The sequence below is a fragment of the Bactrocera oleae genome, chromosome 5, assembly GCF_042242935.1.
Source record: "Bactrocera oleae isolate idBacOlea1 chromosome 5, idBacOlea1, whole genome shotgun sequence".
NCBI lineage: Eukaryota > Metazoa > Arthropoda > Insecta > Diptera > Tephritidae > Bactrocera > Bactrocera oleae.
In genome coordinates, this window is record NC_091539.1 from 53,253,630 (window position 1) to 53,280,963 (window position 27,334).

The window sequence follows — 27,334 nt, forward strand, 5'->3', positions numbered from 1 at the left end:
ACTAAGAATAATTTAAAAAATAAAATTGAAGAATCCTTTAGAGATACTATGAGACAGTTTAATTGATAGAGAGTTATTCCTCTGTGAAACTTGGAGCTGATAAACTACTTGGAAAGCAACAAAATTTTAGTAGATTTTAAAAATGTATTGATAGTTTCCTAGAACAAAAAGATGGACATATCTTTAAGGTGGGTAGTCTGAAAAATAACAAAGCGTTTCTTAATTAAGGCCTGTGGAAACTCCTTGGTTTTTCGGAAATTTTGAGCACATACATACATACTTGTTACAACAGTAATACGTAATTGTAAATAAATTTATTATGCATGAATTTAGTATTTTTATACTCTCGCAACTTGTTACTACAGAGTATAATAGTTTTGTTCATCTAACGGTTGTTTGTAACACCTAAAACTAATCGAGTTAGATATAGGGTTATATATATATAAATGATCAGGATGAAGAGACGAGTTGAAATCCGGGTAACTGTCTGTCCGTCTGTCCGTCCGTGCAAGCTCTAACTTGAGTAAAAATTGAGATATCTTCATGAAACTTGGTACACATGTTTCTTGGTACCGTAAGACGGTTGGTATTGCAGATGGGCGTAATCAGACCACTATCACGCCCACAAAACGCCATTAATCAAAAACAAATAAATTGCCATAACTAAGCTCCGCAATAAGATACAAGACTGTTATTTGGTACAAAGGATCACATTAGGGAGGGGCATCTGCAGTTAAAAAATTTGGTAAAAAGTGTGCGTGTTCCCGCCCCTAATAAGTTTAATGTGCATATCTCCTAAACCGCTAAAGTTATAATAACCAAATTCACTGGGAGCAAATGTTTTAGCACCTCTACTGACGATGTGAAAATGGGTGAAATCGGATGACAAGCCCGCCCACTCCCCATATAACGGTACTGTTAAACAAGTAAGAATGAGCTAAGTTCGGGTGTAACCGAACATTTTAAACTCTTGCAACTTGCAAAGATCAAAGTAGGGAAAATACATTCAGATATAGCAAAACTTTATATTAAACTAATTGCTAAAATGCTAATTTCAGCTGTACCGAAGCACTAACACCCTTCACGGGGTATCTTTTTGTTTACATTTAACCAATTCTCTAATCTTTGCTTACATTTGGGATTCTTTTGTTTACATTTTATGGGATCGATGCCCCTTTGTTTACATTTTATGAAGTCAATGACCCCTTTGTTTACATCATGAGGTCAATGACCTTATTGTTTACGTTTTTCCAAGGTCAATAACCCCTTTGTTTATATTTTATGAGGTCAATGAACCTTTTGTTTACATTTAGCCAAGTCCACAACTTATATTCGATCTAGCGAAGTCCACAACCATTTGTTTACATTTAGCGAAGTCAACAACCTTTGTTTATATTTAGGGTCAGTGACCCATTTGTTTACATTTTATGGGTTCAATGACCCTTTTGTTTACATTAGGAGGTCAATGACCTTATTGTTTACATTTTTCCAAGGTCAATGACCCATTTGTTTACATTTTATGAGGTCAATGAACTTTTTATTTACATTTAGCCAAGCCCACAACCTATTTTAGATTTAGCGAAGTCAACAACCTTTGTTAACAATTGCCCTTTGTTTACATTTTATGGAGTCAATGACACCTTTGTAAATTGGTCCAATCGGACTCTGTAGCAATCTGTTATTGTTGTTGTTTTAAGTTAAAGCTTAGGTGAAATATGTTTATTTATTAAAATCAACGAAGAACGTCCTGGGCGGCCAAAAGAGCAAATACAAGAACAGCTCGCAGAATCTTTGGTTGTCACTAAAGCAGCCATTTAAAACGTTGAAAAGCAGCCAGATACATTCAAAAGCAAGGATTCTATATGAATTGGTGCCAAGAGACATTTAAAGACGATTTTGCATATCAGAAATGAGGTTTGAGCGCTACAAAAAAAGTCGTTTTTGTAACGGGATGTGACTGGTAATAAAAATAGATTCATTACGATAACCCTGAACGCAAAAGAGCATATGTGAAACCTAGCCAACCAGCCAAATCAAAGGCAAAGCCGAATGTCCATGACGCCAAGGTAATTCCCTTTACTTGTATTTGGCGAGGTTAAATGGGTATGCTGAATTAAGAGCTCCAAAAACCGAGGGAAATCAATCAATAATTAATGTGGAACGCTACTGACAACAACTTAGCAAATTGAAGTGAGCGATTGTCGAAAAACACCACGGAATTCATAACTATACACGAGGCAATAATTTTCCATCATGACAACGATCGCTCTCATATTGCAAGAATGGTTAAAAGTATTTTGCCTCACCTGCCTTATAGCTCAGACTTTCCCCCTCTGACTATCGTTTGTTCCGGACGATGCAAAACGTTCTCACTGGAAAACGTTTCACATCAGAACAGGGTATCAATAATGCATTCATTCTTGGCCACCAAGCCGTTGTAGTTAGACAATGAATGATACTATGTTACATGTTTTTCTTAAATAAAAGTGCAAATTTTGAGAGAAAAAAACAATAGCAAACGCGCAAATATAGCTTTAGCTCCAATAGTTTTCTAGAATGGAAAGGTGGACAGATCTTAAAGTTGGGTATTCTAAAGAATAATAAAGCATTTTCTATAAAATTTGTGTTAGTTCTTTTTTTTGGAAAAATATAAAAAAAAATTTAATTTCTTTTGGAAAAATCAAGAAAATTATTGACTATACGTGAAATGCGATTATAAGTATATACCGCTTCAGAAAAATCCGAAGCGCACCAACACGGTGTTTGCGTGACATTTCAGAAAATGACAGCTAAATCATTAGTAACGCAATTTTTGAGACATAGACACGAGAGAACAGAAATAACTTGACACACATATATTTAAATAAGGTGAAAGATATTTTCATATACATATGTATATATATACCGTGCGTTTTGAAATAATGGAACTAATGGTAAAAAGTTCAACCTTTAAACTCTGATTAATTATTATATATCTTCCCATAAAAAATATATCTTAAGGGCAAACAGCTGGTAAATGCAATTTCTAAAGACTTGAGACTTTGCTTGCCAAAAACAACAATGAAAATTATTTATTACCTTAGCTTCCTACTGATCTTTGACTGCGTTTGTCGGCAAAAAATATAGAGTCGAAAAAAGAATATACAAATTATTCAAACGGCTTGAAAAAACAAAATAAGTGCCAAAGTAAAGTGCACACACACATACTCCTACATACTTGTATATATAGAATCTGTTAATGCAACAAACAAACGCTGAATGGCGAACTGAGAGCAATTCTATATACTTGTACTAGTTAGCCATAAATCGCAATTCGAGTGTAAACAGATTTGTTTGTTTTACCTCGTCTCATTTGTCACGCAAATAACGCTTTGGTATCATATTCGAAAATGCCAAAACAAAGATCTGATGACAAAAAAAAAAAAATGAAAATGAAATGAAACTAAAATCACAAAATCTACTTTCGCTCGACACCGTGTAGCATCTTTCAAGTGCCACAGATCACTTGAGCCACTTGAGTTACGCCACACGTTTTATCCACATACCATCACACATTTCCCCTATCACTTCAAGATGTCACCGTTATTATGTTTTGTTGTTTTAGTTGGCGCTGGTGTTGTTACGTTTGTCACTGTTGCTCCGCTGTCCTGTGAAATTCATCTTTGAATCGATTGTGCCACCGCCACCGCACCCCTCCACTGCCACTGTCACTACACAGCAACATGTGTGCGGTAGGTCTCTCAGCAAATTGTAAATGGTTTATCGATTCCAAATGAATTGAACTTGTAAGCAGTAAATCTTTACGGCTGTACGTCGGTCTCTGCCCAAAAATGTCCTTCTGGTTGATGGTTTTACAGCCAGCATCGGTGTCACATTTGACTTTAAGCAGTGACTCATTTTTGTGATTATCCGCATAACGGATTTGAGTGAAGGAGTTTGAATTTACATGTTGTCATGAAATTGTTTTTGTGGTGCGCCGATGTCAGTTTTTGAAAATCTAATTTCACCTTTCATTGAAATTTGAAAGCATTATGTTAGTAAGCATTTCTTCTTGGATGAGGTTGATATATAGTCCTTTCTTTATTTATAATTATTATTATTTTTGTAGATCTGCAGCTAAAAAATGTTCCCATCTTTGTGACAATGTGTGGATTCCATCCTAAATGAACTGCGTTGGTTTGACGGTCAATAAGGAATCAAGCCAATTGATTGATGCCCTGTTCTGATGTTAAACGTATTCCAGAGAGCGGGTTCTGCATTGACCGGAACAAATGGTAATCAGAAGGCCCAAGATCTAAGATAAAAGAGGGGTGCGGCAAAACTTCTCAGCCGTTGATTTCCCAATAGTTTTTAATGTTGTGATAATGAATCGTTTTTTCATTACCAGTCACATCCCGATGCAAAATTACTTCTTTTTGTAGCGTTCAAACAGCATTCCTGACAATTTTTATTAATTAGTTTTTTCTAATATCACTATTGCTACTCGAGATTGCGGAATCGCATGACAACCTATAAAACCACCTACTTAATCGCTATTTTCAAAACACATAGCAATAGGAGAGCATAAACTCGACCTTGCAAAGTATTGACGCCAAATTATCACAATTATTTTATTCATATCATAAGTGAAATATAATCTCATCTTTTGAACCGAAGGTATTCACTTTCTAAGTATTAACTCACTATAAAAAATCTTATATAATCTTATTGATTAGCTCGTTTTAGAAATACCCATAAATTTACTTCGATCATCGCATTTTTTGACAGGCGACAATACACAAAAATGTGAATTTGTTTCCATTTCAAGTTCAAGTGGCTGTGCAATCTTTGATGTCGTTGTGCCGAGCGTGGCACCCCTTTTAGGTAAAGCAACAACACGCTTATATTGTACTATTTCTGGGGACGCTGTAGTCGGGATGAGGCCATGCATGCCGTCATGGTTTTATGGTTGAATACGTGTGTGTGCAAGGAATACGATTGTTTTTTGGAATAAACAATGTAAACACAAAGTATTGCTAACATATCTACATCCCTACTAAACTATGCTTGTGTATGTGTATATGCTACGACTATACATATAAGAAGGCGTCTACACAAGTAAATGCGTTAGACACGCCCACGCTTGTAGAAAAATTATTAGCTACTTGAGTATCTATGCTGCAGTTACTCAATAGAAAAAAAACGTCTGTAAAACTCCAGCACTTGAGGTCGCTTTGGTGGCATCTTTTGATGCAGCAGTTTCTCGTAAGACACGACCTATTATTAATAATAACCACAGCAGAGGAACGTAGGAATGTGATTTAAAAGCATTGACTCGATGAGTCCGATTCCTTATGGAGATTGTTTTGCACACTGCTATCAGGGAATTTTAGTATACGAACATAAGTCCCTGCCAAAAACATACAATAGACCGAGTAAAATATGAAGGAAATTTGTCCCTGTTGAAATCTATATGAAGGAGCGATGGTTTTTAGAAGCAAGAGTAGGTTCGATTGACTCTTTTTATGAGTGATTATTGCTAGTAGCATCAAGTTACAGATTGAAAGGTCTAGGACCTAGCAATAATGCTGGGATAAATGAAATACATACCCTCAGTAGTCTAGAGCTCCGCACAATCTGAGGACTGTTATTCTCTAAAGCACGCCTGCAATACCAAGCGGATAAAAGCAGAGGCCTAGTGCGAATAAAACTTAAACTTAGTAAAACTTGAGCATTGAACATGGCAAAGACTTCAAATTCGCATTAGATTAAATCAGTTTTTTTTAGGATAGAATCCACAAATTGCCAGATAGAAAAAATTACAGCTTTAGATGGGCAATACTTTAAAAAATAAAATTCTGAAATAAAAGTTCAAATTTTGAAGAAAAAAAATAGCACGACTTATAGACTCTCGATCGGTACAGGTAGTGATAACAGGGAATAAAAGAATCATCCCCAACTATAAAAAGAGCAAGACGTAATGATCTTGGGAAGTCCCTAAATTTGAAGTTCCGTTAAAACCTTGTTAGACAGTTACAGCGCTAACCAAGAGGAGAAAGTTTAGAATGGTAAATTAAGATCCTTTCAGTGCAAGCTTGCGTTATACAATTAATATGTTAAACTCCTATCGCTATTAATGCAAAGATTGCAACCTATCAAAAACCTTTGAAACACATAGACAATTTCAACACCATTTAAGTACAAGAAAAAACAACGCTCTCTTTTTCTCGACCTGATTACGCCACATTCCAGCAATCTCTCTTTTTGCACTTGCCTCCTGCTAAGCGTTGACAGCGTTCGCCAAGTGTTGACTCTGCATTCGATTTTGCAGCATGTATGTATAGCATATGTATTTGTAATTGTATGTGTGGCACCCCTTTGTGACAAACACTGATAAATGTTGCAACTACTGTCACAGCTACTTACAACAAAGTTAAATGGCATTTTTTTACGAGGCGTAAACAGCAAATTACGAAATTTATGCATTTTTATAGCGAAAAATGGACACATATTAAGCCTCTAAGTAGTCGAGAGCTATGTGCCTATGTATGTATGTGTGTGACGGATATTTATTTATTGTTATTGTGCGTTTCGTTTTTTATAAATTGTTGCTGGTGCGTCGCATCATTGCTGCTGACAATTTCAGCAACATTTATTTCGCACAAACAAACATACTCGGCATACATATACTTAATATTTATGCCGTTTGTTTTAACAATTTATCAATGTACTTGTTGCATGCTACCATAGGAATCAAAGAATGCACAACAAATTGCGGCCACCGTTCATTTACTTAGGCCCATCAATTAGCGCGCCACGCATAATGGCATGCGCCAGCACACAACCACAACAAAACCAACTACAACTACTTCTGGTTGCTCACTTTCGGTTGGCATCGACATCATTGTCACAATACCAGGCAAGGCGGCCAATGCTGCGGTTTAATTCATCGGAAATTGAGCGCGTAATTCAAATTCAAGCAAAGAGCAGCGAAACGACGAATACGCTGCCAGCCATTGAAAATTTATAATCACTTCCAATACGCTTGGCAGTGCAAGTCTATTTGGGCTTGTGATAGGAAGTTAAAAGCAATTAAAAGCGGAGGCGCTCTGACTGCTGCTACTAGCGGCACCAACAACTGCAGTTGCGCCTCTGGGTGTCATACAAATGCAGTCTTCATATATACATATGTATGGTATATGCACTGCCCTTGCATGCTGCACTATTAACTCTTAAACCATAAGGTAGCTTCATTGGCTCGATCCTGCCTCTTTGTTGCAGCTTTGAGAGTGATGAAATGTTCGAAAATTAATGCCATCGATGACGTGAATGAAATATTTTTTTTCTTGTTTTCTATTCATAGGCATATGTAAGCAATAAAAGCAGTGCAGCTCCACGCACAAACACACATGCACACACATCCAACTGCATTTGCTCGCGTGTGTTATAACTTTCCGCCCTCGGGTTTTTCCAATTGGAAACCCCGGGCACAACACTGTCGCTTGGTCCGACTCAAAATAGCAATGAAATGAAAGAAAGGCACATAAAAGGGACACCAGAAGTTATGAGAATATTATTGCCAACTGTTAACAGATTTGTGATTCGTTTGAATAATCGAATGTTGTTGTTTGCGTATTCTGCTGGCGGAACTCGTACAAATTTTCCTTCCTCTTTGCTGCGGAGACCAGTAAGTGGTATTGTTTTTGGAGTTGACAAAATATTTTCGATATTGCGGTATTGAAAGTTTTATGACTAAACTTTTCGGGATATATGGAGTAGCAAATTTGTAACATTCGTCGACTGGATACTCATAAAACGTAGAGCATAAATATTATAAAACTTAGTTTCGGTTTCTATAAAACATTTTAATGCCTAAGCCAGATTGCTTGATTTCAAACTGCAGCTGATTTTGTCATTGCTAATGTACATGCTGGTAGGCAATTTAGTAGTTGCTTTGGCCGAGCACCTTCTTCAAATGCGTTAGGTTTAAGGGTCCATTTGCAAGTCAGAAAAAACACATTTTTCTTGAAGAGGCATTTTTTTTAAATATTTTAATAATCCTAGGGAAATAGGAATTTTTTGCCAAACACTGTTTCACACACATTCACAACAATTCTAAAAAAAATTACACTATTTCTTCATTTCTTCACTTCCGGGAAAGCCTACTATTATTTTGCTCCATGTACAAGGAGTGTTCAAAAAAATACAAGTATGTTGACTTCGTACGATCAACACAACATAAAATCTATTACACAAGTATCTTATGTTTCTCAAAAGTAATACAAAAGCTATGTGTTATTTTCCACGGTTTAGTGCGTTATTTCCTATTCAACGTTGCACTCAACATTAATCGTACAAAATGAGTTAAATATTCCTTTTATATTATGCCCCGGTAATGAATAAAGGTGCTCACACAACTCTATATTCCAAAAGTTTCGCATTTTCAACTCAAAAACCAGCCGAATAGATTAAGCTAAGCTCTTTGATCCATTTATTTAACCAACATAATACTTCTATATATAATATTTTGAATGTATTTATAGAACACAGCAAATTTAAAAATAACTCTTTACTTTTTGAACAAATCTCACATCACCCTTGCTTTTGAAAATACCTTTAGTGTTTGAAAGGAAAAAATTTCTAACTTTTATATGAACATTCCATTTCTTCATTCGCAAGCTATAGGTAACTAAGCATAATTCGACTGTTGTCCAATTGTTGAGGAGTTTGGAATGCATCCTATTTAAAAATAAAAACAATAAAGACATTCACTTTAGCTGCACCAAAGCTATAATACCCTTCACAGTTGCATTTCTAGTGGCATAAGGGTAAATATTGATTAATTTGGTCGGTCGGTCAGTTTGTATGGAATCTATATGCTATTGTCGTCAGATCCCAGCAATATGTTCGGATATTGTAGCATTACCTTGGGCAATAATCTATGAAAAATTTCGTGAAGGTATCTTATCAAATAAAAAACTTTTCCATACAAAAACTTGATTTTAATTGGTCAGTTTGTATGACAGCTGTGTGATATAGTGTTCCAATATTGGTAGTTCCACCAAATGAGGTGCTTCTTGGGGAGGAAAGGACGTGTGAAAAATTTTATTTCGATATCTCACAAATTAAGGGATTACCAGGCGTATATAAAGACAGACAGACAGACGGGCATGGCTAAATCGACTCAGCTCGCCACGCTGATCATTTATATACATATGTATGTATAGGTATGTATATTTTATAGGGTCTCCAACGTTTCCTTTTGGTAAATTTAATATACCCTAAATATTACCTGGTATAAAAAAACACACATAGAAAGTCTCATGACATAGTGCTGCCTTGCCTTGCTACAATTACTTTAACTAGTTCGGCTTCAACCAGGTAAAACATTGTTTTTTATTCTCCTTCTTCTCTTCGTAGCAAGTACTCTATTCTCATTTAAAACTTTTGTCTTAAGACACATGGTAGAAGGGTTTTAGAAACGAAATTTATGAATCCGAAAGACTACAACCCAATATATACATATGTTTGTACACAAACTTATGAAGAAACAATTACCAACTCTTTCTCATTTCAAGATAATTCATAGATGCATACACATTTACAATCGCAAAAAATTTTCCCAGTAATTTGATGTGGTCTACATCAATGATTTAATGCATTTGTAAAATAAATTGTGACAAATGACTTACAATTTTATTGCTAAGATGTTGTTCAAGCAGCGGTGTACTACCTATTTACACTATAACACTCTTAATAACTTATTTAAACATTAATAACTAAATTAAAATTTATTAACCGTGAACACAGGCAATGGATACTGCAAAACTATTTCCGCCAAATTTATACAACAACAATATACGATCCACAATAATATCCATTCCCACACATATGTCGGCGAACTTGGCAGCACTGTAAATACCAAAATCAGCTGCTGCTATCAGAGAATGTAGATTATTTTTGCTTGTGAAATACGCGTAATTTTTAGCAACAATTCTAGTTCATAAAAAAAAGCATTGAAAAACAAATAAAATGACTGAACCATCTACGCCAAACACACCTGGAAGCCAAGCGCTTGTGAAACTTAAGGAGCGCGATAAGAGTTTGCAAGACTTCAAAGTACCTCTGTCCGGAGCAGTGCGCAAAAAAACTAAACAAAAAATACTCACGGAGGAAATGTACATCGAAGAGCTTTCTAAAATTATTCAACGGGATTTCTTTCCACATTTGGACAAATTGCGTGCACAGAATGACTACTTGGATGCGATGGAGCGTAAAGACTATGCACAAATGGAAGCGATACGTGCGAAGTACAGTGGTCGCAGACCGACCGACAGGAGCTGTATGTAGAAATCTGTAGCAAAGATATACCTATTTTTTTATAACAAACTATAACTGTATTTTATATTTATTTATAGCTATGTCTCCAGCTACATTTGAGACACCGGCAAGTGCGAATGGAAATGTGACACCACGACATGGGAGCAATGATAATGCTTCAGACACACCCAAATCCACTCTATCAATTTCTTCTAAAACATCTAGAATAGACGACGAAAATAAGTCTATAGCAGACAAACATTCATTGGATTCGTTTTTACAGCATTACACTAGCGAAGACAATTATAGTTTTCAAGAAATCATAGACACTGCTGACGAGAAATTGCGACAAAAGTTTGCCGTGCTGTATAATGAGGAAAAGTTATCAGCCTATAAATTAGCACGCGCTTTAACTTTGCCATCAATTGAAAAACAGTTTGAAGAACCGGATCCTTTACGAAAGGTAAATCATATATTTACGATCATTTAGCTTTTCACATTTACACTATTTGGCCTTCTATATTTACAGATTGAAACTTGGTCATACACAAATAAAAACTCCATTATGTACATCCCCGATGGGGTAGAACTTACCGAGATAGAACGTGTGGAAGCTGCAAAGCGGCGCGAAATAATAAAGCACAACGCTACACGGCTTAATACCAATCCTTTCGTTGAAACACCTAATCAAAAGGCAAACAACGAATTAGTAAAAACCCAATCGCAAGCACTTATGAATAAAATCGGCTTAGATGGAAACATCATAACACCGGGCAACGAGAGTGAAGGCCCTCAAGTGCGTGGCTTTAATTTAGTAAAAACCCCTTCTCCACGTCCAGGTGAAGCATTTTCACCAATCATGACGTGGGGTGAAATCGAAGGTACACCCTTCCGACTCGATGGATCTGACACACCAGTACGTCCAAATGTCGGCCCTGCCTTCACAATAACTGAAAATTCACGACGTGAAAATATTGCTTTGGCATTGGCAGAAAAAGTAGGTGAAAAGATGCGTGCACAAAAGCAAAGGGCTGCTGATACAGCGCGTAAAAATATTAATTCACCATTTATACGTTCAAATATGGAGCGATTGGCATCAATGTCACCGGCAGCAAGACGATTAGCCAGCTCCAAATTAGGTTTAAATACAACACCGCTTATGCCCACACCACAACGTACACCAGGCAAAGCTATGCAGAGGGCCGCACCAATACCAAGAGCTGTGAACTCCCGTAAAACGCCATCAGGTGGCACTAGCACAAACTCCGCACCAAACACTCCGAAACAGATTAGTAGTGGCAAATCCACACTAACCGATGATTTGCTGAAAATTCCTACAAAACGATTGCGTGCCTCAGATTTCTTTTAAACTACTGCATATTACGCGGAATAGAATGGAAATTATATAAATTAATTTCCAAATAAACGCACAGAAGCGTTTATGTGGTAACATATGTCAGGTTTACACAATAAATACTAATAGTTTCATAAGCATATTTGATAGTAGAAATAATTAATGAATAAGTAACGATAACTGACTAAAAGAAAAATCTTAAAACTAACCTATTGTAAATATAATTGTTTTAATAAATAAACACATTTATATTGAGTTCCCAAAATATCTTCCTTTATATTTATTTATAATTTGTGTACACCAAAATTATTGTATATGTATACTGTGCATCATTATTTGGAGCTAAATGTATGTATATGTTTGCTAAAATTTGAGACTGGCCTAACTTGCACATTCCTGCATTATGCTATGGAAAACTATAGTTTTCCCATACTTGAATTGTATCCTCAGTCATCATAGTAGTCCACATGATCACCAGTTTTGAATTTTTGTTCCTGTAGCACCTGTAGGAATTTTCGTGTTGTTTGTTCTGGAGTTAACATTGTTTTTGTATCTCGTTGCATTTTGAAAAGGCCAACCAATTCTTTATTGGTTGAATCTCGCTGAACTTGCTCTGTCATTTCTGTGTCAATTGCTCCTGGCGCATAATTTAACACTAGCACATCATCCAATGCTTGTTCGGTGGCAAGGACACGAAAATACATCTCCCTAGCAGCTTTACCGGAACAATAGAAACTCATTGAAGCAAAGGGTTCAATGCCACATTTCGATGTGATGTTCACCACCACTTTGGGTGTACCACTAAAAACTTGGAAAAACTCACAATTCAGTGCAATCACAGAGAAAACATTCACATAATAATATTGTTGCCACACATGGGCGTCTGACACGTCCACGGCGCTTTTTGACACATCACCCACTGTACCAGCATTGTGAATGATGAACGCACGTTCAAAGTCGCTTACTTTTACTCCTTTCAATGACTTCTCCAACAGTTCGCGGAATTGTGTTGCTGTGGCGAGACTCAGATCCGTCGAGTAAGTACAAACTTTCAAATCATTACCCAATGCCTCGATTCTTTCTTTAGTGTTTAACAAACCTTGTTCGCTACGTGCCAAGAGCACAATTACAGAACCCGCCTTCAATTTGGTTGCAACTTCGATGGCCATACACTGTCCAATGCCACGCGAAGCGCCGGTCACAAATAGATAAGTACGTTTTTCCAAATCCAATACCATTTTCGCTTGATTTTTCTTGCCTGTAATTTATTTCGTGTTTATAAGTTTGTTTTTGTGACTACTTTGTGTAAACTTTTTGAACTGCAGTTATTGAGATATGTGATGTTTGTCAAAATTACAACTTGTTGCACAAATTTGAAAAATATTTGCCTTCTCTACTAGCTGTTTCACGTTACAATGAGTTTAGCGGTAGACCTTCGTTTTGGTACTTCACCAACATCAATAAAATTCACGAATTTCACCCCAAAGCGCAGCTGCCAAAAGAAGCTGAATCATAGCACATACGAGTATATGTAGGTATCTACAGCAAGGGGGCCGTGGTTGTTGTAAACGGTCACTGGTTTGAGAGTTATTGAGTAAGTGCAATGATTGTAATATATACATAAACATATACAAATAAATGAGTGAAAAGTATTTTGAAGCGATTGGCGGTCTCATACTCTTAAAGCTAAAAGGTTATCACTTTCAAATTCAAAAGTTGTGCACATATTATAATGTATATATGTACATGTGTATTTATACACATAGGTATTAGAGCTAGACTTGCGAAAAGCCACAGAATCCTATACGTATGTACTATATTATTCTTATAAGAAATAAGTTTACACGCATAAAATTTTATTTGTAGAATTTTATACAGAACGCTTTTACATTTTTGCTTAGGCAAATAATATAATATTTTGTTTAAATGGTTGGGAACCGATTACGCCAAGTTAAAATTTTTTTGCATATACTCTCATATCTTCGAAACTATTTACCGGGTCATCTTCAAATTTTCGGAGAATATTCTCAAATATATGTATATATATTCGTTAGAAAAAAAAATCAACTTTTTGAAATTAAATTGAAAGCCTTAAGGTAGGTTCACCGTTCTAATGGAACTAAATGTTATAGATAATGTTTCTTAAACATTGGCATCATTAATATTGTGTTACAATGTAGCTAATTAAAAAATCTTAACTCAGAGAAATTAACTTGAAATCCGGCCTTCTGTGACGGCTTTTTTCGTACCACTCGCATTTTGCTCTAAATGTTTATATTTGACGACAGCAATTTTTAGGATCTTGTACGATTATACGACCAAAACCGCAGACCAGATATAAAACCAGAAGCTTGGCCAAAAATCTACGACGAGACTATTATGATTCGTAAGTTTATATACAATTTTTCTACTGTAGTCCTTTATCTATTTAGTTTTTGAATCTTGATCTTTGATTCGAAGACTGGTTAGGAGGCTATAATTTCCTTACCCAATCAGAATTAGATATTGCGATATGCTATTATTGTGTTCATAACTGAACGGGGTTATGTACATATATATGTGAGATACCATCAGCAGAACAAATCTGACCCGGACTAGTTCGAAACGATAAATATTTTACAACCTTTTTTCTATGTTCGTGTGTGAAGTTTGATCCCCATATATCAATTAGTGTATGTTTGGCAGCTATTTGTTTACGACGCGAAAAGTTTGCTGACGATTTTTACGATGGGGAATCGAATTTGCGTGAAATTTTGTGTTCACCATGAAATCACGGCTACGAAATCGCATCAAACGCACGTGACGAGACGCAGGTTTATGAATATGACGTTCCAAAAATACGCGAAATAGAAAGAAAGACCTAAAATTCGCTGAAGACACTGTCGGCCATCCCAGCCGAGGCTTATAAGAAGTGTTTGGAAAATTGGATTGAGCGTTAACATGCTTGCATTGGTTCAGTAGCCTATTTTGAGGGCGATAATAAAAATTTGTTTTAAAATACCTTAAATGGTTTTTTTGTCTGTCCTAGTAAAATTTCTATAAAAGAAGTCACCAGATTTATTTAGATTCATGTCATCTAAAATATGTCCAACAGCTTCTCTAAAAACATTTGCATTGGTTTATTCGATTCCAAAACTGAGGTTATATTTGAATGAAGGGTGAGGGGTGAAGGTTATAAAATCTGAACAGAATAGTTTGGTAGACATTCTAAAGAGGTATTACTTTATTACACTTTTTAGAAAAATTCAAAGAGAAAAGTTCATATGGACAGTACGTAAATTTCGAATATTCTCCTGTTCGAAATCAATTTACATATGTTTTATAGAACAAGATCTTATCAAAGCATATGTGTACAAGTATTTATTGTATATAGACCAGACTTAAAACGTAGAGAAACCATGAAGTAAACACATGGGCATTTTGTTTTCAATTGTTTTATTTGGGTCACATGGTTTACTTTATTTATAGATTAATATTTGGCGCTCTTTGAACTATGCGAAAATAAGCTTAATGTTCTAAATCATTGCAAAACTATGCATGTCCCATTAAAAATATCAAACTGTGCCAAGCACCTAGCCTGGAAAGATAAATGAGAAAATTATACACTCAACGAAGAATCCGGGGAAGAAAGTATACATACTTGTAGTAGATAAGGCGACGTCTATCTTAAAGACAAATACCCAATCGTTGGAATAAAAAAGAACAAAGCTCTGATTTCACAGAATTGTCTGTACTGCAATAGAGAAATATGTATTTTAAATTTCTGTACTTATGATTTAAAAAATATTTATAAATCGTACTTCACTGACACACCGCATAGCAACAGCAGCAACTAGTCAATAACCAATACAGTTCCAAGTATGTTATTGACACTCATTTTAATAATTTGTTTTAAGCAGTCAAGATCAACATTTTAATCAACATACATAAGTACATATTATTATTGTATTTGTTTCATCAGAAAATCACAACAGGAAATGTAATAACGGTACAGTACACACATCCTAAAAAAGGTTTTTACTGATTCGAACACTTTGCGAGAGCATATGAGTATGAGTCACTTATACGCTGACAAAACCCAAGTTTAATATTATATATACTCGTAGACACGACAAGATTTTTAGATAATATATGTATGTATAGTAGACATGCACGTGAGCGAGGTCTATGCCATATACCAAAGCTGTCTTTTATGCGCGTTGGGAACACTGAAATACAAGTATGTACTTAGTCTTGCCATAAATTCTGTTACAAAGTTTACAATGCATACATCGAGCATAAATTCACAGAAAAAAGTGCCGTTATTTTTTATTATAATTTGTATACAGTGTCTACTTATATGTAATAATCAGTTTAGTGTTAACAATGGAGTAGGGAGCTAATGAAAATCGTATTGCGGTGATTAGCTTAATATTTCGAGAATGTTTGTTCACCGCACTACTTGTATTGATCGTTTTTCCCAAACGCTTACAGTTGGCTGTTGAAATACCGCATATTATTAACATGAAACATACTAATAATATGCTGAGGTCCATTAAGGTACCTCACTTACCATCACCAATGTTCGAAAATTATGATATTAGTTATATTTGGGCCCAGGGCAAGTTTTCAACCGATTTGGTACTTTTTCGGTACAAAGATATACTATTATTAGTAAAACACGCTCTCTCCTTTTCACTACGATAACTCATATTGACCGATATATGCGGCATAAAATAAACCGGAAGTTCGAAAATTTTTGTATTTGATATATGATGTCTAGGAGAAGCCTTTATCCGATTCAACCCATTTTTGACATACAGACACACTGTTAACAGGAAAGGATTCGCCTCGAATTTCAATAACATATCTCACAGATTGATCGATTTTTCGATACATTTTTCGCTGTAGGGACTGGGGTCCACATATTCGATATCTGAGCTTTGAACATTAGAACCCCGATTTTGATATTTTTGTTAATAAAGTAGTTTAAGCGCACTATTCATGCAAAGTTAATTGCCGATATATTGATTGGTGCTTGATTTGCATACTGGAAAATTAAAGAATCAGATAGAATTTAACTTCCATTTTCGCACTGGATTATAGGGAATCTCAAGCTACTAATATATACCAAATTTGGTCGATATCGGTCAGGTAAGTCCTGAGATATGGGTTTTCACATAAATGAGAGCGGTGTCACGCCCATGGTCCATTTTTGATACCAGCTCTAATAAAGCCATCACATACCATCTTGGGTGAAAAATTTAATGTCTCTGGCTTATTCATTTATTGATTTAACATGCACTTAGTAGTTTATAAGTTAGTGGTGCTGAATGGAATTGTCCTGAGCGAATTTGATTATTACAGCTTGAATGGTTTGGGAGATATGGTATGTACATTAAACCTCTTAAAAAGTGGGGTCCCGTCCACTTTTTCAAAATTTACAGTCCACATGTGCACCTTACTACTGCGATCCCCTATGCCAAATTACAGTTCTATATCTTAATTTACTGCTTAGTTATGGCACTTTATAGGTTTTCGTTCAATGGCGTTTTATGGGCGGGTTCGATTACGCCCATCTACGAACGGATCGTCCATTTTTGGTCTAGGAGCACGTGTACCAAGTTTCATTTTATTATCTTAATTTTTACTCAAGTTACAGCTTGCACAGGTAGATATATGTATATACACATATTACACAATTACTATTTTGATTAGTTTTACATGATACAAACAACCGTTAGGTGAACAAAACTATTATACTTTGTAGCAACATGTTGCAAGAGTATACAAATGTATAACAGCTTCAGTTTTATGACGGTTTGACCTTGTAACAGAACTTATGGCAGGACTAAGTACATATGTATGCATTTTAAAAATCCCGGCATATAATATTATAATTGAAGAAATTATTCCATTATTACTCTATTGTTACTACCATGGTGCGTAGATACTACTGAATTTCTATTTTTTATTCCCGGTTCCGACCAATATACATATAAAATGTCTTCTAAAATCATATTTATATAAACGAGTATATATAACATATGTATATGTACGTATATTAATTTCTTTATATACGAGTATATATAACATATATACATGTATGTATGTATATGAATTTCTATATTCACATATGTATATATGTCGTGACAAAAAATAAAAAAAAAATAAATTCAAAATTATGTAAACTGATTGAAAACAATTTCAAGCGCGCCACGTTCCCAGAAAAAATATCTCCATAATAGTTATGAAGCAACAGTGAATGCTCACATTAGCAAAAACCGGGGTACTTTTGGTCCACTCATGAGAGATATCCCCTTAAAGAACTGTCAAAAAAGTATGTTACAATTACATATATAATCGAAAGTAAACTTATCCTTCTAGAAGGTAGGGATTACAAAATTCAAGCATAAATTCAAATAAGATTTCTAATGAATTACTTTTAATAAATCGCATTTTGTGATTGTTCGTGAGAAGCATTAAACTTAGAAAACAACCAAATTAGAAAGGGTGAGTTGATTTTTTGATAAAAAATACAAAACTGTCCCCATTGTAGAACTTCATCAAGAAGGCATGCCCGCCTATTGGAACGACCGTCTATTAGAGCTTTCACTGTGTTTACGAATCAATGAACAAATATGGACCTCAGCCTCCAACCCAATTACGAAACGCTTATCAGCTTTACGCCGCTTATCGTTGGTTTTGTTCTCAGATTATATGCTCGGCAACACGATTCTCCTATGTCTATGGCAGATTCGCTTTTGACTCGGTTGTCTGTCACGCCTTCCATTATCTACTTTAAAAAGCATAAGACGAGCTATGCTCATTCTCAGTTCAACTGTGCAGTCTAAGGTGGTCGAACAACTCAACTAATTGACTTTAAAAAAGTAAATCTTGTTGGAATTAAAAAATTATTTCATACGCAAAGGACTTACAAATAAATATTATATAAGTGGTGAAGCAAAGTGAAAGTGCTAAGAAACTAAGTGTTTATAGCAAAAACAAAAATAGACACAATATAACAAAAAATAATCATGTCCTCATTAAGGCAAGATTTAAGCAAGCGCACATTCTTCATACTAAGTGGCGTTTCCAATGGCTTGGGCAAGTCGTTGGCCATCCAAATGTGCCGACAATACAGCGCCGGTTCAGTGGCTATACTCATCGACGTGTCTGAAGAAAACATGCAGGAGGTGAAGAAAGAAATCGAATTTCTAGAACGTAATATTAGTGTCATTTGCTGGCCCATTAAGGCGTGGCAGGAGACCAATGGTGTTTACTTCGGCCAACTACTCGCAGCTATCTTGCAAAAGTACACTAATATCAGCTGTGATTTTGAACTCGCATATATAATACACAATGAGGGCGATATGGCAACTGATAAACTGATGGAACCCGAGGCTGCCGACAAATGGTTATCCTTCGTACAGGAACATCTCTACGCACCAGTTGCGCTCAATCAGGCCTTTCTTTCTGCGCCACAGCTTTCGAAGACCCCAAAACTGGTCATCAACATCACATCGAGCTTGATGATCCGTCCATTCGTTTACAATGCATTGATGTGCTCTTGCATGAAGGCACGTGATATGTACTTCCGGTCAATGGCCAATGAAATGGGTCGCGATGGTGTTAATGTTATCAGCTATTCGCCGGGCATTTTGGAAACACACAAGCCACAATTGGATTTGAATAACAATTTGGTCGATTTGTTGGATTTGAATGTTAATGAAAAATTACTGAAATTGCCACGTGTCAGCGCCAAGCAATCCTCGCTCAAGTTGATCAATATTCTGCAAAAAATGTCCTTTATCTCAGGACATGATGTCGATTACTACGACACTTTCAACTTATGAGGAGCACTAATGAAATATTATCTCACATCCACTATCCCTAAAATGTGTGGTAATATTTCATTAAAATTGTTTGCTGAATTGTTGACCTGGCTAGCTGATGGTGATTTTGCTAAAGAAAACGATGATTACATAAATAAAATAATAAAAGAATTTCTTTCTGCTAACATCGAAGATGGCGAGAATGAAGAAGAAGAAAACGAAAAATTTGTTGTTTTAATCTTATGAAAATTTGTAGGGCGGCTTCAAAACATACGACAGATAATTTCACACAAAAGTTATAAGTATGTCGTTAGACACAGTAGAAACCTTGGAGTTTGGGCTTTTCACAGCAAAAACGTTTCATTAGAAGCTTTCATGTGTTTTTAGTACTTGTATTAGTCAAATTGAAATGGTTTCTGCATTTGGTTATATAAAATTTTAACAAAGAGTTAAAATTTTCCAAGATATTCAATTAAAAAAGTCAATAGTTACACAAGATAGGCAACTAAAAAGTGTCTTTGCTTTTGTTTTAAATGCTTATCTATTTAAATTTACATAGATTAAAAAAGAAGTAAATTGAAACAACGTCATATATAAAATTGGAAACTTTCCGAAGAAATTTGTTAAAAAATTTTGATTCGCACGCATATTAGTTTATTTAAAATATAAAAGAAGCCAGAAAAACACATTAAACTGGTATCTACATCATCTAATACCTACAGAATTTATTAAATATTTATACAAATATACTTATGTACATGGAACAAAAAACAATTAAATAAAAAAATCGCCAAATTGCCACGTCGGCCCTTACAAATGAAAAATCAAAAGTCATATTTCAGTTTAAAAGAAGTTTGGACAAATGAATTCGTTTCTACGAATTTTTCTTCTTTGTAACGTACATTGTGCGCTAACATCATAATGTTTTAAGTAGAACAAGTTTACAATTCCCAACAAAAACTATGTCTGTTGCTCCGAACTTCGAATAATGGCGCCAAGGACTTCTGCACTTAGTTCTATTATCGACCCATTCATTTTCCTCTATTACCATCAGCTGGCACCACACTGAAAGCTTTCACAACTGAAGGACCCACGTGGGACCGTTGTGGGATTGCAGCTTTCGCCGTGATTAAAAAATAAAAATTAAAAAAAAAAAGATTATTAATGTATAGGGTATTTCCTATAAGATAGCTCTTATAAAATGACTGTTTTTTGTTACAAAAAAATTAAAATCTAACAAAATGGCAAATTCTTAGAAAAATGGCGAATTTCGCTTCAAAATTATATGAGTTTTGGCACGCCAAAATTAAATTTTTCATACAATCGAAAAACTGAAAGTTCATTGTACAGAGACACTCATAGAAGAGAATACAGCTAGAGCTTAATGCCCACAATGCTATCGTTATCGTAAGAACTTATTTGGCAATATTATATATATATTCATTTAACTAACTTTTACAGATATAAGTAATTTCTTGGACTTAGAAGCATCCTGTTACGATTACTCAAAATATTACGAGTCGATTGTCAAAGTGTAGCTTTAACTCGAACGCTATCAATGAGAACAGATCTTTTCAAAATAAACCATTTGCTTGTCGAGAGACTTTTCAGCCCGAGCTATTTGTATCACAATAGCCATATTTCATAAGAAACTGACGTTTTCCACCTTAAATTTGAGGGATTTGGATCGAAAAACCCCTCTCGAATTCAGCAACCCAAAAGTAAAGCCTTTGATGATAAGTGTGTTATCAACACCGTAAAGCACGGTGGACGGTCGGTTATGGTTTCGGACTGTATGGCAGCATCTGATGTTGGGAATTTAGTTTTCATTGAGTCCGCAATGAACAAATTGGATTATTTAAGTATTTTGAAAAATAACGTTGCTCCAAGCATAGAAAAATTAGGACTATCAGTTAATTGGATCCTTCAACAGGGAATAACCGCTTAAGACTATATACATACATATGTATGTAGATTATGGCAGCTCATACAATGGTTGCTTATGGTGAAGTCCAGTCCCGATGGATCATACTGCGATATATACTATTGAAATTTGGAAATCGAGTAGAGATTACCGGCATTCACTATTTCGAGATGAATAACATTCCACACTACTACAGGTAATAGCAACCGATTGGTAAAGTTTAACCATCAATAATAAGTTTAAAAACAAGCAAATAGAAAACCTTAGAGTAAGACAACAAAGTCTAACGAAAATACATGTGCTGTTCATATAATTTCATCATTTTCTAAATTTCTACATTGTAGTTCATAAGTTCTAGCTGACCTTACTGCAAGAAAGTATTAATGAAACTTTTTGACTTTTAGGTTTGTTTACAAAGAGAAACCACGAGCACTAGGCCAGCACCAACTTCACATAATAGCGACTTAAACGAAGCGCTGAAACTCACCTCCGCCAACTTTTAGCTTTTATATACTTATATGTATGCACATACGTAGTTATTGCTGAAGACTTGGCTTAGCAAAGCGAAGTTTTATCTAATTTAAAGAGAATTCGAAACACGCAATTTTGCACGAAGCAGACAAATGGACGATGCATATGGCAGATTTAGAGATCAGAATAATGGTACATTATATAAACAACAAATATTTTTAGAACGGTTTCAGAGACAGAACAGCGCTAGACTATACGACATCCGAGCTTTGGATGGAAGTAGTTTAACGGAAAAAATCGTTGTTTTTAAAATAATTTTATATACTCGGCGCGACAGAAAAGGGTTGTATTTGTTTTATGTGTATTTGTATTGTTTATGAGAGCACAATTTGTGAGGAACGTTTTATTAAAATGTCACCGAAATCCATATACTATGGACTTTTGTTAATTTTTGTGTTCATTTTAGCGGTGAGTTTAATAAAAGCGTATTAAAAATGCGTTAAAAAATATATATATACAAAAAAATACTATATAAAAAAAATAATAAAACAAAAAAGTATTCAAATATGGATATAAAAGCGATAGTTTGAAATAATTTAATTGTAAAAAATATCTGTACCTACAGGTGAATGCCGCTTGTGTTTGCCATGAGAAAGGCGTCGATTACTGTGCCAAGTGCAAGGAACCCACATTCGTGCGGCCTAAGCCACGTCATGGCTGTCTCAATTCAGAGGTGGAGCTCACACCCATCGGCGACACCTGTTCCTGCGACAAGCTATTCGTTGAACCGGCTGCATTGCCCAAGCCATGTAGCAATAAAGTACGTGATATTTTTCATTGGTTTCGAAAATGGAATAACTTACTAAAACGCAAAGCACTAGCAGCCATGATTAATACCAAACATCAATGCATTAATCGTATACAGAAACGTCTCACTAATCTAGAAAATGTCGAAACCGAACAGTTGCCTATGAGCACATAAGTACTAAATAGTGATTAGTAAATATTTCTACCATAGTTCATGTCATCCAGTATACGTAAGAGTAGCCAACTGTCATCATTTTCCACATTCATATGTATATGCATAGTTCATCTTCTACCATATATGCGTCATTTCACTGTACTTTGTGTCGACATCATGCTCATTCTTTGCTAAACATTATCAACATACAAACAACATTGAAATCATCATTATTTTCGTTGAACGTGCGCTTTAAGTCAACAAACATGCGCTCGTCTCTATTTATTTCTTATCATACACGCACGCTTCTGGCGCGCTTTTTGTTGCTTTACATCGTTCCATCTAGTAATAACATCATTCTTCTACTTTTCGTCCAAATAGAAGCCACCACCGAAAAATTCAGTTTGTAAGTGCTCAGCACCGTCGTCACCTTCAAGTTATTATCCACCAACACCAACAGTTTATAAAACGCCACTAACAGGTGACTACTATAAGCCAGCACCTCTGCCATCAACACCACCAAAACCGTACAAGTCGTCATCATGCGGTTGCTCGTCAGCGTCGACAATTCCTGTGTATCATTTACCTGAGTAAGTCTGCTGCATTTAAGCTCTTAATTCCCTCCACAACTCATATCAAATTTCTATTTGAACAGGGCAACTTATGCGCAACCAAAGGATAGCATTGTACCTGCCGATCCGATAAGCATAAGTCTGGCTTTGCAAGCTAATAAAGCGATAGCGGTGCCAGAAGCCAAGCTTGCCTATGGTTTTGCAAAGGAGCCGATAGATAGCATGAAAAAGATTACTTTCTCCAATGTACCAGAGGAAAATCTCTTTAAACTGAAGAATAATGTGATTACGTTTAAAAAACCTAAGCTTACACCAGCTCCGCTGCCTGAGGAGGATGAAGTTGACGAGGAAGAATTGGTAGAAACGGGAGATACGCTTGAACAACTTACGTACCAGCAATTGGGTTATGTGCCCGAACATTTTAAGAATCCGAAATTCCGTAAAATCAGCACAGTTTATAGTGATGATTATTATTCGCATGAAGACGGTTATCCGTTACCGTATAAAGTGAAGGTGGATTGTGGTTTTAAACCCGGACGCATGGCGGCGTACACCAAACGAAAACCACAAAATGAGCCGGCAGCTTATTATTAGTGGTTATCAAATTGCACACGCTACTTTATTTTCTTCAAATGCATAGTACTTAGTTGCATATATATATAATATTTCTAAAAAAACTAAACTAAGTTCGTTAACATATTTTTTTTATAAATAAAATATTTGTAATATAGAGCTGTTACTATCTTTTCATTGTGGACTTATCAGTAAACAATTAACAATTACCCAATATATCAATGATCTGAACTATATGAAATGAGCTCAGTTAAGCCATATATATTTAGAGCTTCTAATCTCATGAAAAATAACAATAAAACGTATAGTTCCACAATACATGTAAATTTATGACTCGTTCTTATAAAGAAAATATAATTGTCAATTTAAAATTGGCGTTATTTTAAAAATTACAAATCACTTTTTTTGTTAGAGACACCATCAAAAGGCCCACCCGAAATTGGAGAATATCTTCGAAAAAACATTAGAATGTGTATTGAAAATAAGTTTTAAATGGAGCAGTACGATGTAACATGTATCATGTATTAATTTTTTCAAAAGCTTTTCCATAGCAAAAATGGGACTCGAATGTTTGCTGTTGACTAATGTGGAAGACGACAGTTATTAAAAGAAACTTTATTGCTATTGGACGGATTATGTGACCGAATCCAAGTTCAGCGGAATGTAGTGCATTCAATGTATAATTTGACACAATAACTCCCTCTTTACTTTTACAAACAAGAGACATTTTTTATAAAAATTTTAATTTTTGAAAAATTGTAAAAAAAAAACGTGGAAACAGAGTTCCTTTCATAACTCTTTTATTTATTACTAGAATTTTATTTATTACTAAAATAGTAAAATTTTATCTTTTTTTATTGTTGATTGTAATATCTATACTAAATTCACATAACATTGTGTAGAAAAAACCTTAAAAAGTGCATAAGGAGAATATCGAAAATTGTAAAAGTTACACAAATTCTTTTATCTTAAAATAATGCCAAATAATAATAATAATCAGTTCTTCCTTTTTTCCTAGAAAAAAATTTGATAACAATATAAAGTAGATACTGTTAAGTATGTCTTTTCAAAAATAAATATTTATCGAAAAAACCTGAAAATACACTTCAGTAATTACGGAAAAATTCAATTGAACGGCAATTGAAATTGTAAACTATAATTTTACAAGTGGTTTAAACTATACTAACAGCTCTGTTATGTATGACAACTAGCGCAAGTATAGTAGCTTCTAAGTAGACGTACACCGAAATTTGTATTACGTATGGAAATTGGCTACTGATCATTGGCAACTAATAGGACTTTTAATCTTTCGCATCTTTTAAATACTTATACCTAATGCTTTTACCATACTTACACCATCTATTCTAAGCGACTTAACAGTTAATAACGCAAATATTTTACTTTGTAGTGATGATCAATTAACAGTTATTAGCTTTTTAAGTAAATGACTGCCTACATTTAGGCATCAAAGAGCAAAAGAACACGGTACTAATGTTATGTTTGTTCCATTACTGATCAAATGTAAAACTTTCACTAAACTTACATTAATGTTGGTTACAAAAAAATATGGTTAAGTAAATCTGTCCAAGATAGTTTGATATAAACTGCGCGCGCAAACTAAATCAATAAATTTTTTTTTCTGGATTGGTACAACCTTTTTTATATTCGTGTGAAGTTTGATCTCCAAATGTCAACTAGTGTGTATTTAGCAGTTGTTTGTTTGCGATGCGAAAAGTGTTTCTGGCGATTTTCACTATAAAAAAACGAGTTTGCTTGAAAATTTGTGTTTCCAATGAAATCACAGCTACGGAATCGTTAAAAATGTTGCAGCAGTGTTTTGAGGAGTATACTTTATTACGAACACAAGCGTTTGAGTATCACAAAGTATTCAGTGAAGGTCGTGAAAGCATCGAAAACCTGCTTCATGCGGTTTGCTCATCCATCATTGCTATTGACGATAACATCGAAAACGTTAATGGAACAGTGCTTGAAAATCGTCGTGTTGGCATCAGAAAAATAGCAGAGGCTCTCAATATCTCTTATGAACCGTCGCAACACATTTTGGTTAAAATTTTGGGTATGAAGCAATCAATGTGAGACTCGCCGAGTAGAAGTCGCAACAGAGATGCTTGATAACATTTTTTTACTGGTGAGGAGACGTGGGCTTATGAATATAACGTCAAAACTGTCCAACTACGCATGGCGCTCCAAAAATGAGCCGAGACCGAAAAAAACAAAATTCTTCTAACAATTGTATGGAAAATTGGGTTAAGCGTTAGCATACATGTATTGACTCCAAAGCACTTTTGAAGGCATTAATAATGATTTTTATTAATATACGTAAAGTAGTTTTGTTTTATCCGTCGGGGTCAAATCTGACATGACAGTGAGATGCTACTTTTAATAGCAATGATTTATTCCTAAATATATCTTCGGCCCTCGTGCTCGCATTTCTTGTAAAAATCGACAAAAGAAAGCAGAATTAAGTTCGTTTTTAAAAGAGACTAATAGACTTATTATCAAATCTATGTAAGTATACTACTACGGATTAATCCATCCATCCATTCTCTGTGCAATGGTAGAAACTTAATTTAAAATTATAGAACCTTCCAGTCGTTTCATCAAGACAAACTACTTAATTTGTAGCAGTAATTTGACTAAATAACTGTTAAGGATAGGTACACAGCGATTAAAACTAAAGTAAATTTTTGCAACAAAAATATTTTGAATATTTGTAGTTATGAAGTGGTACGAAAATCTCCAGATTTGTCTTCCGCTTGTTTAAGCTTTGACTTTTAAACCAGTTTTGAAATCGCTATGGCTACCCAATGAATTAAGGTAAGCTGGGTATTCAAAAAAAAATGACGTAGAAAACCCGAAACTTGTATGTTTCATGAATGTAAATATAACAAATTACGTGAAATGAAAGAAATGTTCTCTCAGCCACGTGCACTAAGTATTTCTTTTAAGAGTTATTTACTATTTTATATTTTTTCTATATTTTTCCTGTTTTCTTTCATTACAGTCAGAAGCAATGTATGCAAAATGAGCTAATTTCTCAGACGAACAGACTTGAGTTCTTGCATTTCCGAATTTCAATTCAAAACATTCAAAAATAAACCGTTTAAAAAGCGTGTGTACTTGAAAAAAAACGTTGAACTCAAACACATTTCACCGCACAAGAAGAAGCGTCGTGTCAGAAGAGCACAGCTTTCCACCAATAACCATACTATTTTATTATTTCAGCACACAACACAACGTGCAATTTGTGAAAACTCTTCTTGCCCGTTTGAACAACTGGGAAAGGTCAAGTGAAATTGGAAGCAAAATGCTGAACACATTTCACATGCCAGAAGTCACAAACAC

General features: G+C 35.0%; 4 protein-coding genes and 1 long non-coding RNA gene across 7 annotated transcripts; 3 read left to right on the forward strand and 2 right to left on the reverse strand.

Annotated features, from left to right (window-relative positions):
- The first annotated feature begins 9,892 nt into the window (after positions 1 to 9,892).
- Es2 (ess-2 splicing factor homolog) lies at positions 9,893 to 11,918 on the forward strand. The gene is made up of 3 exons (XM_036356700.2): positions 9,893 to 10,321; positions 10,398 to 10,762; positions 10,829 to 11,918. The coding sequence occupies exons 1-3, from the start codon at positions 10,012 to 10,014 to the stop codon at positions 11,666 to 11,668; spliced, it is 1,515 nt and encodes a 504-aa protein (XP_036212593.2). The 5' UTR covers positions 9,893 to 10,011; the 3' UTR covers positions 11,669 to 11,918.
- On the reverse strand, positions 11,899 to 12,891 carry Sptr (Sepiapterin reductase). The gene has a single exon (XM_014243351.3). The coding sequence runs from the start codon at positions 12,889 to 12,891 to the stop codon at positions 12,100 to 12,102; it is 792 nt and encodes a 263-aa protein (XP_014098826.1). The 3' UTR covers positions 11,899 to 12,099.
- A 2,122-nt stretch (positions 12,892 to 15,013) lies between these two features.
- On the reverse strand, positions 15,014 to 15,822 carry LOC118679788 (uncharacterized). The gene is made up of 3 exons (XR_004975292.2): positions 15,454 to 15,822; positions 15,294 to 15,386; positions 15,014 to 15,230 (listed from the first exon to the last, which is right to left on the reverse strand). It is a non-coding gene; the product is annotated as an uncharacterized lncRNA (long non-coding RNA).
- A 2,619-nt stretch (positions 15,823 to 18,441) lies between these two features.
- On the forward strand, positions 18,442 to 19,692 carry LOC106625735 (sepiapterin reductase). The gene has a single exon (XM_014245559.3). It carries the CDS (start codon positions 18,670 to 18,672, stop codon positions 19,486 to 19,488), a length of 819 nt encoding a protein of 272 aa, XP_014101034.3. The 5' UTR covers positions 18,442 to 18,669; the 3' UTR covers positions 19,489 to 19,692.
- Positions 19,693 to 20,916: 1,224 nt separating this feature from the next.
- Cp7Fa (Chorion protein a at 7F) lies at positions 20,917 to 24,127 on the forward strand. Of its 3 annotated transcripts, XM_070109767.1 has the most exons (6): positions 20,917 to 21,329; positions 21,401 to 21,587; positions 21,796 to 22,054; positions 22,488 to 22,682; positions 23,205 to 23,413; positions 23,479 to 24,127. In XM_070109767.1, the coding sequence occupies exons 3-6, from the start codon at positions 22,022 to 22,024 to the stop codon at positions 23,987 to 23,989; spliced, it is 948 nt and encodes a 315-aa protein (XP_069965868.1). In that variant the 5' UTR covers positions 20,917 to 21,329; positions 21,401 to 21,587; positions 21,796 to 22,021; the 3' UTR covers positions 23,990 to 24,127. The 3 variants fall into 3 exon arrangements, with proteins under 3 accessions (XP_069965868.1, XP_036212598.2, XP_069965867.1); XM_036356705.2 differs by having other exon boundaries at positions 20,917 to 21,587; XM_070109766.1 differs by lacking the exons at positions 20,917 to 21,329; positions 21,401 to 21,587; positions 21,796 to 22,054 and adding an exon at positions 22,074 to 22,330.
- The last annotated feature ends 3,207 nt before the right edge of the window (positions 24,128 to 27,334 follow it).